The 18,406-nt window shown below is 48.1% G+C and overlaps 1 protein-coding gene across 3 annotated transcripts in view; it reads right to left on the reverse strand.

Moving 5' to 3' along the window:
• The window catches only part of ELMO1 (engulfment and cell motility 1), a 372,993-nt gene that overhangs the window by 180,455 nt on the left and 174,132 nt on the right, over nt 1-18,406 (reverse strand). For all 3 annotated transcript variants that reach the window (XM_054177076.1, XM_054177077.1, XM_054177078.1), the window contains one exon: nt 11,387-11,491. In XM_054177076.1, coding sequence (XP_054033051.1) covers nt 11,387-11,491 — 105 coding nt within the window. The remainder of the gene's footprint in view (nt 1-11,386; nt 11,492-18,406) is intronic.

Genomic DNA, 18,406 nt, shown 5'->3' on the forward strand with positions numbered 1-18,406 from the left:
TTGGGAAAAGAGACCAACACCTACCCGAAAGTGAGTTGCAATAACGTGCTTGTTAAGATCCATAAGGTCTTCCCTCAGCCTCCTTTTGCCCAGACTAAACAATCCCAGTTCCCTCAGCTGCTTGTCATCAGCCCTGTGTTCCAGACCCCTCACCAGCGTTGCTGCTCTCTTTTGGTCATAGCTCCAGCACCTCAACATCCTTCTTGTAGTGAGGTGCCCAAAACTGAACCCAGTTATTCAAGGTGTAGCCTCACCAGTGCCAAGCACAGGGGGGACAAGCACTTCCCTAGTCCTGCTGGCCACTCTGCTTCTGATACAAGCCAGGATACTGTTTGCCTTCTTGGCCACCTGGGCACACTGCTAGCTCATTATCCATCTTTCAGTCCTGCCTCAACTCTGATCTGCTACATTGCTCCTTAATTTGATATTAACAACCCACTTCTGTCATTTTTCCCTTTCTTCAGTGGGGGGAAGAATGCTGGGGGGGAAACTTCAACCCACCACAGTCAGTCCTTGGAGAGTTACAGAGCTGGGAAGGTCCAATATGGAAACACAGCTCTTAACACACTAGAACTTCTGCAGCTAAACATCAGGAGCAGCTTACACTACAGGAGGACTAAACGCTGCAGATCCTCTTCTCTCCCTCTATTCCTTTGATCAATAGTGGTCATTACTGTGAGGCAGAGAAGAAAAAACACCACCATGCTGTGCAACACTGAACAAGAACAGCAACATAGAATAGTTTATTTTCTTTCTTTAGGGAAGCAAACAAACAAACAAAAAGACCCCAAAAAAATCTCAAGAGGAAAAAAAAAGGGCAAGAAAACTGCCAAGAGATGGCAGCCAGGGAAAGTCTGAGTGATAGACAAGAGAAGAAGGAGGAAGAGAGGAATGTTGATGGTTTGGGTTTTGTGTTTTTGTTGTTTTTTAATGTAGATTGTTGCAGGCAAAGAAAAAAAAAAACAACCCCCCTACAAACATGAAAAATACCCAAAACACACCAGAAGGGGAAAAAAAACCAACAACAAAGCAACCAACAAAGCCCCACAGAACAACTGAAAAAGGGTGGAAAGAGAGAAAGCTTAGGGAAGATGTTGAGATGCTGGAAAGTGTCCAGAGAAGGGCAAAAAAGCTGGGGAGGGGTCTGGAGCACAGCCCTGTGAGGAGGGGCTGAGGGAGCTGGGGTTGCTTAGCCTGGAGAAGAGGAGGCTCAGGGGAGACCTCATTGCTCTCTACAACTCCCTGAAGGGAGGCTGTAGCCAGGTGGGGGTTGGTCTCTTCTCCCAGGCACCCAGCACCAGAACAAGAGGACACAGTCTCAAGCTGTGCCAGGGGAGGTTTAGGCTGGGTGCTAGGAAGAAATTCTTCCCAGCAAGAGAGATTGGCCATGGGAATGTGCTGCCCAGGGAGGTGGTGGAGTCACCATCCCTGCAAGTGTTTAAGAAGAGCCTGGCAGAGGCACTTGGTGCCATGGTTGAGTTGATTAGATGGTGTTGGGTGATAGGTTGGACTCGATCTCAAAGGTCTTTTCCAACCTGGTTAATTCTGTTCTAAGTGAGAGAAGCAAAATGCTAACACAAGAGGGAATAGATTAATTGGGCAACAGATGAGGAGAAAGGAAGAGGTTGAACAATGTTTTTAAAAATGCAAGGAGGTGATTTATTTTTTTTTTTAGGAACTGTGAGTTATTCATTTTCTTGACAAGTCTACAGATGAAACTCTGCAGCCCATTAAGGCACGGCAACCTGACAGCGTTTGTAGCAGAATACAGACCTGTACAGTTTGTACTATTTTTAAGGCACCTGCTCTCTCTCTATATATATATATATTTTTCTTCTCTCTTATTTACACATTTCTGCTGTAGAAGGAAAAGAAACGTTTCCCAATTACCAAAGGAAACCAAGGAGTGATCAGAAAGAGGAATGAAGGCTTGACGGTGTATCCTACAGCAGAGATTGCAGGCAGTGCTGGTCAGGAGATGGTGAGAATCATAATCATAGAATGGTCTGGGTTGGAAGAGGTCTCCAAAGGTCATCCAGTCCAACCCCCTCTGCAGTCAGCAGGGACATCCCCAACTAGCTCAGGTTGCTCAGAGCCCTGCTGAGCCTCACCTTGACTACCTCCAGGGATGGGGGCCTAACCACCTCCCTGGGCAACCTGTTCCAGTGTTCCACCACCCTCACACTAAAGAGCTTGTTCCTAACATCCAACCTAAATCTGCTCTTCTCTAGTTTGAAGCCATTGCTCCTGGTCCTGTCCCTGCAGGCCTTTGTAAACAGTCTCTCTCCATTCTTCTTGTAGCCCTTTTAGTTGACTTTCTTTTGAGGTTTAGCCATGCAACTACCTAAAGTCCCTTCTTTCTCATAAAGCCAAAAGTCTTTTCAAGAAGTGGAAAGCAGTCCTCCAACATCCAATTGTCCAGCAAAGCATTTAGAGAGACCTATGTAAGAATAGTCCCTCTTAGAGACTATGTTGCTGTTTTTAACTGCAAGATCTTTGCTAATGCCCCCTTGTGTTATAATCACTCAAAGAAGGCTCGCCTGCCTTTATAAGATATCCAACAACAACATCAAATAAACTCAAGTGTCATACCAAGATCACAGAAGAGTGATGCAAGATCTCCAGTACCAAAAAAACCCAACCAACCAACCCAAAGTCAAAAGATTTTTTCCCAGCTTTACAGCAGTATCCTTTTATGATCTCCCATGGAGCTGTTGGAGCCTAACACCATTGCAGGAGCACAAAACAGACCCTCAGGGAGTTCATGATGAATTCTTCCATGTTTGACTTAAAAATCTGCATCAGCACTGGCTAGGCCACACCTGGAGTCCTATGTCCAGGTCTGGGCTCCTCAGTTTAGGAAAGATGTTGAGTTGGTGGAATGTGTCCAGAGAAGGGCAACAAAGCTGGGAAGGGGTCTGGAGCACAGCCCTGTGAGGAGAGGCTGAGGGAGCTGGGGTTGCTTAGCCTGGAGAAGAGGAGGCTCAGGGGAGACCTTCTTGCTCTCTACAACTACCTGAAGGGAGGTTGTAGCCAGGTGGGGGGGTTGGTCTCTTCTCCCAGGCAACCAGCACCAGAACAAGAGGACACAGTCTCAAGCTGTGCAGAGGCAAGTTTAGGCTGGAGATGAGGAGAAAGCTCTTCCCAGGAAGAGTAATTTGCCCTTGGAATGTGCTGCCCAGGGAGGTGGTGGAGTCACCGTTCCTGGAGGTGTTCAGAAAAGGATTTGATGTGGCACTTGGAGCCATGGTTTAGTTGTCATGAGGTGTTGGGTGATAGGTTGGACTTGATGATCTCTGAGGTCTTTTCCAACCTTTATGATTCTATGAATAGTGAAGCTTATACCTGCTCCTAAGAATTAAAGACTGACAAAAGGTCAAGATTTGAAGACAGGTATATTCAAAAAAGCTTCCTCAACAAAATCCAGGAGGAAGAAATCACCAAACAGAAATAGTTGTCCTTCACTGGGAAGGAATATCGAGTGAGCCAGTCCCTTAATCCCTCACACTGAAGATTAAATTGGCTCAAAAAATACTGCCCACAGCAACTGCAGATGCAATTCACAGAATCCTGAACCAGCCTCAGAGCCTGGCAATGGAAAAGAGATTCATGATGATTAGGAAGTAAATACAGAAGTGAAAGGCAAGACCCGGGATAGCTGCATCAATACTTCCAATAAATCCCAGAGCAGACAGTCCAGCAGGCTTTGCTGCACTACTAAAAATAAAAAAGAGCACTTCCCTAGAGCTAAATTTTGTAGCACTGCCTGCAATGATCCTGTGAGAGTCAAGACCAACTTTTCTAGCAGTCCAAGTTATCGCTGAGAGCTTCGGACCGCTACTTACCAAAGATAGTAAAAACCTCCTGAGACCCCAGATGAAAAGTCAGGCAGCATTTAATACCAAATACTGCAGGGATGGTCTTTCTCTTCACACTGCTGTTCCTTTTCTTAAGCTTCCTTATCACATAAGGTTGGGCTCACCACTTTATAGAATCATAGAATTGTTAGGGTTGGAAGGGACCTCAAGGATCAGCCAGTTCCAACCCCCCTGCCATGGCCAGGGACACCTCACACAACAGCAGCTTGCTCACAGCCACAGCCAGCCTGGCCCTCAAAAACCTCCAGGGATGAGGCTTCCACCACCTCCCTGGGCAACCTGTGCCAGTCTCTCACCACCCTCATGGGGAACAACTTCTTCCTAACATCCAATCCAAATCTACCCACTTCTAGTTTTGCTCAGTCCCCCCCAGTCCTATCACTCCCTGACACCCTCAAAAGTCCCTCCCCAGCTTTTTTGTAGCCCCCTTCAGATACTGGAAGGCCACAGTTAGGTCACCTTGGAGCCTTCTCTTCTCCAGACTGAACAATCCCAACTCCCTCAGTCTGTCCTCATAGCAGAGAAGCTTCAGCCTTTTGCTCATCCTCGTGGTCCTTCTCTGGACACTTTCCAGCACCTCCAGATCCTTCCTGGAACAGAGGCTCCAGAACTGGACACAGTGCTCCAGGTGGAGTCTTACCAGAGTGGAGCAGGGGAGGAGAATCACTTCCCTTGACCTGCTGGATATGCTTCTCTTGATGCAGCCCAGGATGTGATTTGCTCTCTGGGCTGTAATTTCCTTTTCATTTAGTTGATTTAAACAAGTCCTAAGGATAGGACTTGCATAAAAGAGACTCTTCTGCAGACAGACTCAGTTTCCATTCACCCTCTTCACCAATTTCACTTTCTTCCTAAGGCAGCTTGTCACTTGCCTCAACTTCATCATCAGTGTTCTGCCAAGATCCTTCACCACCCTCTCTAACCTGCCTATTTTTTTTTCCCCTTCACCATTTTATTTTCAGTTTGCCATGCTTCCTCTCTCCCTTACCTCAGCCTTCCTTCACATTCCTGAGGCATTACAGAAATTCCTCATGGCAAAACTAAAATAAAGGAACCGTAACCTGCTGCTCCCAGGGAGAGAGCTGCTAACAGGAGGCACGGAGCCCACTGCAGCCAAGCAGCCAGGAGACAGTGACACAGCCATACAAGGCAGGAAGGAAAAGCAAAGCATCTGATTATGTCATTATATAGCAACCTTGAGTCCTGTGTCCAGTTCTGGGCCCCTCAGTTTAAGAAGGACATTGAGACACTTGAACGTGTCCAGAGAAGGGCAACAAGGCTGGGGAGAGGCCTTGAGCACAGCCCTGTGAGGAGAGGCTGAGGGAGCTGGGGTTGTTTAGCCTGGAGAAGAGGAGGCTGAGGGCAGAACTTATTGCTATCTGCAACTACCTGAAGGGTAGTTGCAGCCAGGAGGGGTTGGTCTCTTCTTTCAAGCAACCAGCACCAGAACAAGAGCACACAGTCTCAAGCTGCACCAGGGGAGGTTTAGGCTGGAGGTGAGGAGAGAGCTCTTCACAGAGAGAGTTGTTCACCATTGGAATGTGCTGCCCAGGGAGGTGGTGGAGTCACTGTCCCTGGAGGTGTTCAAGTGGGGATTGGACGTGGCACTTGGTGCCATGGTCTAGTCATGAGGTCTGTGGTGACAGGTTGGACTTGATGATCTTTGAGGTCTCTTCCAACCTTGGTGATTCTGTGGTAATTTAGAGGTAAGAGGGTGCATTCAAAGTGCTGTGCTAATATTACAGCCAGAGGAAGGTCAGAAAAATTCAGCACCTAAGTCGTGAATGAGCTTTGGGGGGCAGGAGGGGGAAATAAACCCCAACAACAAAGGGCAGGGAGGAAACAGCTGAGGAGAAAAGTGGAGAAACTGGCAGAGAAAAGAGAAGAGCACATCAGCAAGCTGGGAACCAGTGGTCTCAGGCAATTGAGTCTGATGTGGAAAACTGCATTCCTTCAACAAAACACACCAGAGAGGCTCATGTCACAAAGCTCACTGCTCTCCCCACCCTTAGCAGAGCAGAAATCATTTATAGCCCTCCTCCTGTTATTTCTGGGAGGGGAAAAAAAGGGGAAAAAACAACCAAAAGAACTGAAAAAAAGGGCATGGCAGAAATCAAGCTCAGTTTTGCTTTCAGAAAAAGACTGAAATTATATGTTGGACTACTCATGTCTGCTCAGGCTGGAGTGAGTAGGCACGAGGAGACGTTGTGAATTGGCGGAAGGATGTGTAGGCAGCCTCCTATAGAACAACTGCATGGGTTAGAAAGTATATGGCAGCCAGGCTGACTGTGACTCAACCCATTATGGTTCTGAAAGGTCTCTGCAGGATGCCAGCAACCTTCCTGCCTGCATTACCGGCACTCACAAACAGCACCTGCTCCTCCACTGGGGCTCCTGAAAGCTTCAGCAGGAAAAGAACTCCCTTCTGAACCTCCCCCCAGAGCGTCTCAAGGAGCTGCTGAGGAAGAAGTGTCCCTGCATGGCTGGGGTGTGAGTAACAGATTTTCCAGCTTGGCAGGTGCAGGGGAAAGGGGATTTGTATGGAATCAGAGAATTGTTAGGGTTAGAAGGGACCTCAAGGATCAGCCAGTTCCAACCCCTCTGCCATGGCCAGGGACACCTCACACTACAGCAGCTTGCTCACAGCCACAGCCAGCCTGGCTGCAAAAACCTCCAGGGATGAGGCTTCCACCACCTCCCTGGGCAACCTGTGCCAGTCTCTCACTACACCTTCATGGGGAACAACTTCTTCCTAACATCCAATCTGAATCTACCCACTTCTAGTTTTGCTCCATCCCCCCCAGTCCTATCACTCCCTGACACCCTCCAAAGTCCCTCCCCAGCTTTCTTGTAGCCTCCTTCAGATACTGGAAGGCCACAATAAGGTCACACAATGCCACACTGGAAGGGACTCTAAGGGTCATCTGATCCAACCTTTCTAGGTGAAGAGCGTAGATTAAATGAGATGCCCCAGCATCCAGTCAAGCTGAGTCCTAAAACTGACCAGTGTAGGGTAAACCACCACTTCTGTTGGGCAACAACTCCAATGTCCAGCTTCTCTCCTGGTGAAAATTTTCTTCTGGATTCCAGTGGGGAACTCCCCTGCAGTAACTTGTCCCCATCATCCCTTGTCTTTTCCATGTGACTCCTTGTGAAAAGGGAGGCTGCATCATCCTGGCAGCCACTCTTTATGGAGTGACCCATGGTCTCCCGTAAGATCTCCCCTGAAGCTTCTCTTCTCAAAGCTGAACAAACCCATGGCAGGGCTTCCATCCCTCTGATCATTCCTGAGGCTCTCTCTGAACATTTGGCAGCCTGTCTGCATCTTTTTTGAACAGCAGGGAGGCACTGAGTGCCTCATCCAGTCTCTTCTTAAACATCTCCAGGGATGGTGACTCCACCACCTCCCTGGGCAGCACATCCCAAGGGCCAATCTCTCTTGCTGGGAAAAACTTTCTCCTCACCTCAAGTCTAAACCTCCCCTGGCACAGCTTGAGACTGTGTCCTCTTGTTCTGGTGCTGGGTGCCTGGGAGAAGAGACCAACCCCCACCTGGCTACAACCTCCCTTCAGGGAGTTGTAGAGAGCAAGAAGGTCTCCCCTGGGAGCCTGGATGAGGCACTTGGTGCCATGGTTTAGTTGATTAGATGGTGTTGGGTGATAGGTTGGACTTGATAATCTCAAAGGTCTTTTCCAACCTGGTTAATTCAATTCTATTCTATTCTATACAGAGGGCAACTTATCCAAACTGCAAGGCTTGGGTTTTTCTGTTTCTATAGAAGCATACCAGGCACAAACAGGACACATTCAAACACAAGACAACAAACATCTAATCTCTCTTTTTTTTTCGGGGGGGGGGAGGTCACAAATACAAGGACTGCTCCATTTTGATTCCTTCAGCTTGCTCTTTACACCAGATAGAGTGCACATCATTACTTTAAACCAACATTAGCAATCACTGGGGTGCATTATGTACCAAAACGAAGCCAATTAATCCAAACTTCCAAACAAATATACATACAAAATACTTCTTTCATGTTTGTATCTCTCTCTCCTCACTGTGTCTTGGGAACAAAATGGATCTGAATAGTCCTGCACTGCAAATTCCCAAACAAATCCATGACAAAGCACCAATAAATGGAGATACTCCTAGCAGTGGTGGCATAATAGTATCACCCCAGAAAGGTTTTTCCTCAGACCCTCCATGTGAGGAGGAACTTCTTCACTCTGAGGGTCACAGAGCACTGGAGCAGGCTGCCCAGAGAGGTTATGGAGTCTCCTTCTCTGGAGGCTTTCCAGCCCTGTCTGGATGTGTTCCTGTGTGACCTGCGCTGGATTGTCTGGTCCTGCTCTGGCAGGGGGCTTGCACTCAAGGATCTCCAGAGGTCCTTTCCAACCCCTGACATCCTGTGAGCCTTTTTACACTCAGGAATGTTCTGAAGGAACACACTGCTACAAGTTGCCAGCTAGAAAAAAACCCAGATCTCAAGCTGCCTGTACTGAAGAAAGTCTGTTTGAAATGGGAGCTTATAATTTTATTTGCTAAAATGAGTAGAAGATGAAGCTGAAGTTAGCTTTGGAGCTGGGGAAGGGACTGGGGGGGGCGGGGGGGGAACTTGTCTGCTCCAAAAGAATAAGACCAAAAAAACAACATTATCTGTCACAAAGCTCTATTCCAATCATTCTCTTCACTGTTAACTTTAATTATACACTCTGGCTGTCCTATAATTATGTAGCTTAGGAAGCTGACAATCATCTCCTGTGGAAACTTGGAAAATTTTCTTGCAGGGGTTCAACATTACTTCCATCAACTCCTTCCATACACTGTCTCCACCTTTTAAGAGCAAAGCTTCTGATGACAGCAATTGTGGAACATGAAATAAAGTGGAACAGGAAAAAGAAAAACTCCAGCACCTATCAGTCACTGATAGCACCAGGCAAGTCATTAAAGAAAGAAAGAAAGAAAAGCAACCTCAACAGGAAACTGATTCAGTGAGGAACTTCTTAAAACAGCTAAATTCTAGCTAAGGACACCACACAAACAAAGAAAATGGAATGGCAAGGAACAAGTTCTGCAGCATGAGGGTGGTGGAACACTGGAGCAGGCTGCCCAGGGTGGTGGCTGGGGCCCCAGCCCTGGAGATATTCAAGGTGAGGCTCAACAAGGCTCTGGGCAGCCTGATCCAAGTGAGGATGTCCCTGCTGACTGCAGAGTGGGTTGGACTGGATGACCAGCAGTTTCAACATTGAACAAGCAGATTTCTTGCCTAAATCTTCACATAACCAGAAGAAACCAAATTTTCTACCAGAATCCAGCTGAGTTCAGAATCAAAGCACAACATTTCCAGACTCACTCTGTTGATTTCCTGATGAGACACCTTGATTTTCATGAGAAACCAGCAGATTTCCACATCAAACACGCACATTTCTTGCCTAAATTGTCTCATAATGGTGCCACATCCAGCTGGAGGCCAGGCAATAGTGGTGTGCCCCAGGGATCAGTGCTGGGCCCCATGCTCTTTAACATCTTTATTGATGAAATGGACGAGGACATTGAGTGCATCATCAGTAAATTTGCAGATGACACCAAGCTGGGGGCAGGAGTTGATCTGCTGGAGGGTTAGAGAGGCTTTGCAGAGGGACCTGGACAGGCTGGGCAGATGGGCAGAGTCCAAGGGCATGAGATTGAACACATCCAAGTGCCAGGTTCTGCACATTGGCCACAGCAACCCCAGGCAGTGCTACAGGCTGGGGTCAGAGTGGCTGGAGAGCAGCCAGGCAGAGAGGGACCTGGGGGTGCTGGTTGATGGTAGGCTGAACATGAGCCTGCAGTGTGCCCAGGCAGCCAAGAGGGCCAATGGCATTCTGGCCTGCATCAGAAACAGTATGGCCAGCAGGAGCAGGGAGGTCATTCTGCCCCTGTACACTGCACTGGTTAGACCACACCTTGAGTCCTGTGTCCAGTTCTGGGCCCCTCAGTTTAGGAAGGAGGTTGACTTGCTGGAGGTGTCCAGAGAAGGGCAACAAAGTTGGTGAGGGGTTTGGAGCACAGCCCTGTGAGGAGAGGCTGAGGGAGCTGGGGTTGCTTAGCCTGGAGAAGACTCAGGGGTGACCTTATTGCTCTCTATAACTACCTGAAGGGAGGTTGTAGACAGGCAGATGTTGGTCTCTTCTCCCAGGCAGCCAGTACGTACCAGAACAAGAGGACACAGTCTCAGGCTGCACCAGGGGAGGTTTAGGCTGGAGGTTAGGAGGAAGTTTTACACAGAGAGAGTGATTACCCACTGGAATGTGCTGCCCAGGGAGGTGGTGGAGTCACCATCACTGGAGGTGTTCAGGAGGAGACTTGACAGGGTGCTTGGTGCCATGGTTTAGCTGATTAGGTGGTGTTGGATTAGTTCATAGGTTGGATGCAATGATCTTGAAGGTCTCTTCCAACCTGGTCTATTCTATTCTATTCTAAAATTGGGGCTGTTCAGTCTGGAGAAGAGAAGGCTCTGAGGTAACCTAATTGTGGCCTTCCAGTACCTGAAGGGGGCTACAAGAAGGCTGGGGAGGGACTTCTCAGGATCTCAGGTAGTGATAGGACTAGGGAGAGTGGAATGAAGCTGGAGGTGGGGAGGTTCAGGCTGGAGGTGAGGAGGAAGTTCTTCCCCATGAGAGTGGTGAAGCCCTGGAATGGGTTGTCCAGGGAGGTGGTTGGGGCCCTGTCCCTGGAGGTGTTTAAGACCAGGCTGGATGAGGCTCTGGCCAGGCTGATCTAGTGTGGGGTGTCCCTGCCCATGGCAGGGGGGTTGGAACTAGATGATCCTTGTGGTCCCTTCCAACCCTGACTGCTACTATGATACCTTTGGAAACCCCTTCAAGCCCAGGCCATTCTATGACTGTAGTAAAACATGAGGTTTCTTTCCCCTCCATTAAATAACCTTTCTTCTGCAGCCTCCATTCATATTGTATAGTAAACAGAAAAACAAACAAAAACCCCCACAAGATTCAAACCCAATTAACTCAAAGTCTAAATAAAGAAACACAAGGCTGTGTTCATCTGAAGGAAGACAGCCAGTGAAGAAAGTGTTATGACTGTCATTTTAGCAGTAAGTATGGACTGGGGGGAAAGTAGGTGAGAAAGAGTCTAATAGAGGGAAAAATAGTGTGGTTCTTTGTTTCCTCCTTTGCTGTGTGGCCCCCCTCTTTTCACCTCAAAATGCCTTCTGCTTTCAAGATGCAGTTACCCACTGCTTTCAGACCCATGTTTCTCACATGCTTCAATTGTACCTACTCTTCCTGCAAGAGCTGTGGTTTGCTGCTGGTCACTGAAGAGGCAGTATCACAACAGCACGCTCATCCTTCCAACCCATGAAGCTCAGGGTAGCATGAGGACTTTGCCTTCCCAGATTTAGTTGGGAGTGACATCAGGATTCTGAACCTCCTCTTCTGAGTCAGCTGCAAGCAGGACAATCTCTGTGACCCAGCAACCACCCAGATCTCAAGGAAGAAGAGAAGCCTTACCCGGATGTAGGCATCCTGGTGATGTTTAGCGAAGTAGAGCATGTTGTCAAGGGCCAGCATGCCTGGAGGGGTCTGTGTAAAATCCATTGCTGGGTTGACATGATTCTGTAAAAAAGACAAGACCACTCAATGAATGTCTGTCCCACTGACCACAACTCCCTGACTTCTCCCCTTCAACCAGTTCCCCTCCACCTCAGGACCTCATCACTGGATGCTACACCACCTCCACTTAGCTGCGAGGATGCTGTGGGAGACAGCGTCAAAGGCTCTACTGAAATCAAGATAAACCACATCCACTGCCCTGCCATCACCTATCCACCTGGTTATGTTCTCATCAAAGGCTATCAGGCTGGTCAGACATGACTTCCCCTTGGTAAAACCTCCTAATGACCCTCTTGTCCTTGATATGCCTCCAAGCCCTGATATGATAGAATAAACCATGTTGGAAGAGACGTTCAAGATCATCGTGTCCAACCCCTTAAAATAACTGATCTGCAAGGCTTTCATGGCAGACAGACTTCTTGGTGGTACTGGAGACTGGAAGTGCAGATGTGTATGTACAAACAGCCAGTGGAACACCTACATATAAAACTGATATGAAATAACTTCAAATAAAACATGAAAAGGACAAAAAACCTACTAGATTCAAAATCTGCTTTAACTCTATTGGATCTTGTGGACTACTGAACACAAAGGGCCTCAGCACAAAAGTTTGTGACTCTGGATCGAGAGTAGCTCTGAAGAAAGAGCCTTGGCTGCATTGATTGTTGAGAAGCTCACCATGAGCTGGCAGTGCCCTCAGGCAGCCCAGGAGGCAAATCCTGTGCTGGGCTGCATCAAGAGAAGTGTGGGCAGCAGGGCAAGAGAGGGGATTCTGCCCCTTGAATCTGCTCTGCTGAGACCCCACCTCCAATCCTGCCTCTAGTTCTGGTGTCCCCAGCATAAGAAGGACACAGAATGAGTCCAGAGGAGGCCACAAAGATGATCCAAGAGCAGGAGAAGCTCTGCTATGAGGATAGGCTGAGGGAGCTGGGGGAGTTCAGCCTGGAGAAGAGAAGACTCTGGGGGGACCTCAGAGCTGCCTTCCAATAGCTGAAGGGATCCTACAGGAAGGTTGCAGAAGGACTTTTCATAAGGATGTCTAGAGAGAGAAAAAGGGGGAATGGTTTGAAGCTGAGGGAGAGCAGGGTTAGACTGGAGCTTAGGAAGAAGTTCTTCAGCGTGAGGATGGTGAGACTCTCAAACAGGCTGCCCAGGGAGGCTGTGGCTGCCTCCTCCCTGGGGGTGTTCAAGGCCAGGCTGGATGAAGCCTTGAGCAGCCAAGTCTTGTTGAGAGGTGTCTCTGCCCACAGCAGGGGGGTTGAAGTAGGTGATTTCTGAGTTGCCTTCCAACCTGAGCCATTCTGTGATTCTAAACAGGTTAGTCTTGTGGAATTCAGGCAAATCTTTTCATTATGTTCTGAACCTCTGAATCTGAACTATGGAATTAATGAATTTACAGATCAGATTTCACCTAAACCTGTTAGCTTCCACACACACCTACAAATGTCAAATGTTCAGCTTCATGCAGTACCTGAAAAATTACATTTGCTCAACATCTTCATTCACCCAGTCTAGCTTTTGATAAGAAGGAACTAAATGCACATTTGAATATCTTTTTGTCTGGTTTAGATAATGAACATTTGCCTGGCTACAGACAGGCACCACAGAAAACACTGCAGGAGCTTCTCAGAAATACCTGAAGTAAAAGATAGACCTTAAGAGTATGTTGCCATCAAACACTGGCTATTGTCTGGTGTGCTTTTTCATCACTATCACCTTTGCAATGCCTGCAGCTCCACTCGGCATTCCGACACAGATGTCATGGGTTGGAAGAGACCCAAAGAGATCATCCAGTCCAACCCCCCTGCCAGAGCAGGACCAGAGAATCCAGCACAGGTCACACAGGAACACACCCAGATGGGGCTTGAAAGTCTCTGGAGAAGGAGACTCCACAACCTCTCTGGGCAGCCTGTTCCAGTGCTCTGTGACCCTCACAGTAAAGAAGTTCCCCCTTGTGTTGAGGTGGAACCTCCTGTACTGCAGCTTACATCCAGTGCTCCTTGTCCTATCACAGGGAGCAAGTGAGCAGAACCTGTTCCCTCCCTCTTGACCCCCAGTCCTCAGATATGATAAACATTTATTAGATCCCCTCTCAGTCTCTTCTCCAGACTCAACAGCCGCAGGGCTCTCAGCCTCTCCTCACCAGGCAGTGCTGCAGTCCCCTAATCATCCTTGTAGCCCTCCCTTGGACTCTCTCCAGCAGACCCCTGTCCCTCTTGAACTGGGGAGCCCAGAACTGGATGCAATATTCCAGGTGTGGCCTCACCAGGGCAGGAAAACCTCCCTGGCTCTGCTGGACACACTCCTCTGAATGCACCCCAGGATCCCATTGGCCTTCTTGGCCACCAGGGCACATTGCTGTCCCATGCAGAACTTGCTGCCCACCAGCACTCCCAGGTCTGCTCTCCAGCAGATCACCTCGCAGCCTGTCCTGCTGCAGTTTATTATTCCTCCCCACAGATTTTCCTGGTTGTTTCACAGTGGCATTTCTATTCTGCCAGACCTGCCTGACAGAGACTTTTAGAAGTGCAGAGAACCAGCATAGACTTCTCTTGTTTCTGCTGTGCTCAGGGTCTGATCCACCCACCTGTCTGACATAAGCATGGGTTTTACTACTTTTCCTCCTGGTGAGCCTGCCAGGCTATGAAGTTGTAGAAATGTCAGATTCCAGTCTTTTGCCCACCTTTAGACATACGACAGGCTGCTTTTAGCCACTCAATAATTCATTCTCACAGGAAAGATTAGAAATATTAGGAAGCTAAAATTATACTGCTGAAACTTTAAGAGCTGACAAAGATTTTGGTGTGAACCTGTTCCTTTTACATCACCCAGCTTAGAGAACAGCTGTACAAGCAAAACAACTACAGGTTCATCATTTTGCAGTAGGGAATCAAGAGGATGTCTGGAATTCTGGATTTCATAGCGTGGCTTAGGTTGGAAGGGACCTGAAAACCACTACAAAGCTGCTTCATATACATTCACAAGCCCAACAGATTTCAGCTTCTGGGAGGAGGTAAAAAATCCTTTCCTCCAATTTCCAAGCACTCCAGAAAGTGCATTTTAAGAGAGGCTGTGTCTGGCAGACACAAATGTCCCACCCACTCATTCCAAACCCAGCATGAATTTCTTAGCAGGACCTTCTATGCATTTAAAACCACCTTCATTTTGTGTGTGAATCATGGAAACACAGAATCGTGGAGTGGTTTGGGTTGGGACCTCCAAAGCTCATCCAGTCCAACTCCCCTGCACTCAGCAGGGACACTAAATCAGGTTGCTGAGAGCCCTGTTGAGCCTCACCTTGAATATCTCCAAGGATGGGGCCCCAACTACTTTCCTGGGCAACTCTCTCCACTCTCTTCATGGTAAAGAACTTCCTCCTAGCACCACCCTTAAATCTACTCTTCTCTGATTTCAAACCATTGCCCCTCATCCTATCATTCCAGCCCCCTTCAGGTACTGGCAGGCTGCTATTAGGTCTCTCTGAAGTCTTCTTCTCTCCTGGCTGAACACCCGCAGCTCCCTCAGCCTGTCCTCATAGCAGAGGTGTTGCAGCCTCCTGATCATTTTCATGGACCTGCTCCATCAGGTCCATGTCCTTCTTGTGTTGAGGGCACCAGAGGTGGAAGTACAAGTCTTGGGGACACTGGTTAACAGTTAGCCTTCCCTTGATGTCCCTATCTTTGGGAAAGCTGTTTGGAAGCTATTACCAAAGAACCTCAAAGCATCAGTTTTACAAAGCCTTTTGCAAGCAGAACTCCAGCACAGGGCTGCACATCCTCTCTTCACCTTCATACACAGGCAGAGCATACTTGGGTTAAGTAGAGGGAGAGCATCAAGATCCATCTCCCTGTCTGCAGCTATTAAAAGGCCAGTATTCATGTCCCTGATATTTACACACAACATGAAAAGCAGGACACCAAAATAAAAAGGCTGACCTCCTGCTGCTGGAATTGTTCCTTCCCTCATCCCATTCTACATCTCCAATTATAAAGGAAACATCAATAAAAACCAGCCAGGGCATGAGAAATCTCACCAGGTTTAGCAGGGATGACTCATTTTGTCTCTTAGCATCACTACTAGGTCTATGTTCCATCAGAACACAACATCTCTCCATCACTTACTACTTTTTCCTCCAAGCCAAGCCTATTAAGTCAGCTATTTTCAGTTGGTTGGTTTGTTGGTTTTTTCCCCTTTTCAAGAGCTTCTGTCACTTTGGATCCCAGGATAACCAGGGTTTGATCTGCAGCTCTGTTAAGTCAAATGACTGGAGATGTGCTAGCTGGTGATAGCTGAGGATCCACAAGACAGCTCTGGCACGCATGAGATGCCACATTATCTTCAATTATTCTTCAAAAATCAAAAGGGATGCCAGCTCCTTTGTTCCCTTCCCCCTTCCTCCCTCCCCCTAGAACCATCCTCCCCTTAACACGTCGAATGCTTCTGGTTGAAACAATCACTTGTTGGGAATGGCTTCACAAGTGAGATACAGAAGCTAAATTACCTCAAGTGCTGTAGTGAATAATTCAGGAGTATGAAAACACCCCCAACCTACACCATCATTTATTAACTATATGGAACACAGCCGCTCCAGGCACGCTGGCTGCAATCTGTTCAGCGCAGTCGATGGCGTTTTTTCTCTTTATTAAGCAGCCAAGAGTAAGGACTGCAAACAGAACAGATCTACTGCCTCAGATCTTTCAGATAATTTGGTATTTTCATCTTTTTCCCACCAGAATAACTCCTATCAGTGGCCTGAGCCGTGGCCTGTTTCACCAGATTCCAGCTATTCCAGACAATTATATTCATTCACCCTGGCATTCTCACGCAGCCCTAGCTGTGTAAACCTTTTTTCTCTGTCCTGAATGGCTCCACTGTTTGAATTTCATGCTTCCAAGGCAATCTCTGAGGGATGTATAGATTTCAGTCCTAAGAATGTGTCCTCACACTGAGGTGCCTCAGCACAGCAATGGTTTGCTGTCTGTGGATAGCTGCTGATGGGAGAAGCGCTGCTGGTTCCTTATATTCTTCCTAACAGCCTTAGCATCCACATGGACACACTGAAGCACAAGCCCCATTTATTTCCCTGTGTATTTAGCCTCTTGGTGGGGGGGAAGCTTTTTATTTCTCTTAGGACAGCCACTGACAGCTCACCACAGATTGTGCAGCTATGTAGCTGGGGGGGGGGGTTGAAATTACCTACAGAGTCACAGAATCAACCAGGTTGGAAGAAACCTCCAAGATCATCAAGTCCAACTAATCACCCAATGCTATCTAATCAACCAGACCATGGCACTAAGTGCCTCATCCAGGCTTTTCTTAAACACTTCCAGGGACAACCACCCCACCACCCCCTCCCTGGGCAGCCCATTCCAAAGGGCAATCTCTCTTTCTGTGAAGAACTTTGTTCTGAGATCAAACCTAAACCCTCCAACTAATTTGAGAGCATTACCCCCAAAATAAAGTTTGCCAGACCATCTCAGATGGATGCAAATGAAGCTCTATTCACAAGCAGCCTAAAATCTAGAAACATGAAATGCAATGAATAGGTACCAAATACACAATATTTACAGGTATTTACAATTCATAAACAATACAAGAACCCCCCCTGGACAAAACCAGGGGGTTACTAGGGGTGACCCTCTTGGCTCTCTTCTGTCCCCCTGTACAAGGGAGAAGAAGGAAAGGGGAAGGGGGAAGGGGAAGAGGGGGGAGGGGGGAAGGGGAAGAGGGGGGAGGGGGAAAGGGGAAGAGGGGGGAGGGGGGAAGGGGAAGAGGGGGGGAAGGGGAAGAGGGGGGAGGGGGGAAGGGGAAGAGGGGGGAGGGGGGAAGGGGAAGAGGGGGGAGGGGGGAAGGGGAAGAGGGGGGAAAGGGAAGGGGAAGAGGGGGGAAGGGGAAGAGGGGGGAACGGGAAGGGGGAAGAGGGGGGGAAAGGGAAGGGGGAAGGAGGGGGGAAAGGGACGGGGGAAGAGGGGGGGAAAGGGACGGGGAAGAGGGGGGGAAGGGGAAAGGGGAAGAGGGGGGGAAGGGGGAAGGGGAGGGAAGGGGGAGAAAGAGAAAACTTATTTTCATTCTACTACTTTTCTACTCAGAATCTGTGGAAAATGTCCCAGGCATCAGCCTAAAGCTGCCACAGTAGCTCAGCTGCCAAGTCATGCTAGTTCATCCCAAAAGGTGCCTGCGGTAGATGCTAGACCCAGGAATATCTGTTCTACAAAGAGCAGCAAAATTCTGGTTTCCCAGCCTCAAAGCAGCTCAGCTGCAATGCTATTCTGTGTGCCTCACTTTAGGAGTACAAAAAACCCACTACAGAAGTTCTTGTAAAAGAATTTATGATAAAAAAGCCCTTCAGAACATCTGAAAAGGAAGGCTCCAATTGAAACCGTGTGGATCTAAAATGGACCCTCTCAAAACTGGGCTTATTTTTCCTACAGAAAAAGGAACAATCTGTCCAGGAAGATTGTGCCAAGGAAAGTAATCACTTTCTCCCATCTTCAATTACTCATCATCATCTTTCTTTCAAATCTAACCCACTGATCTGTGAGCTAGGAAGGGAAGCAATCACCTGGCTCTGCAGCGCCTACGTGAAACCCTTCTCCAGGGTCAGATGAGGAAATGACAGCAGAATGTACATGGATGCTTGTTTGTAAGAAGCCAGCACTAGGAGGGTGATGGGAACTTTTCTCATAGAATCATAGAATTGTCAGGGTTGGAAGGGACCTCGAGGATCAGCCAGCTCCAACCCCCCTGCCATGGGCAGGGACACCTCACACTACAGCAGGTTGCTCACAGCCACATCCAGCCTGGCTGCAAAAACCTCCAGGCATGAGGCTTCCACCACCTCCCTGGGCAACCAAGGAGTTTTAAAGTGATATTCACAGTGAATTATGAATTAGTAAACTTATGCTGAAGGAAACAAAC

The sequence above is a fragment of the Dryobates pubescens genome, chromosome 38 (genome assembly GCF_014839835.1).
Source record: "Dryobates pubescens isolate bDryPub1 chromosome 38, bDryPub1.pri, whole genome shotgun sequence".
NCBI classification, from domain to species: Eukaryota; Metazoa; Chordata; class Aves; order Piciformes; family Picidae; genus Dryobates; species Dryobates pubescens.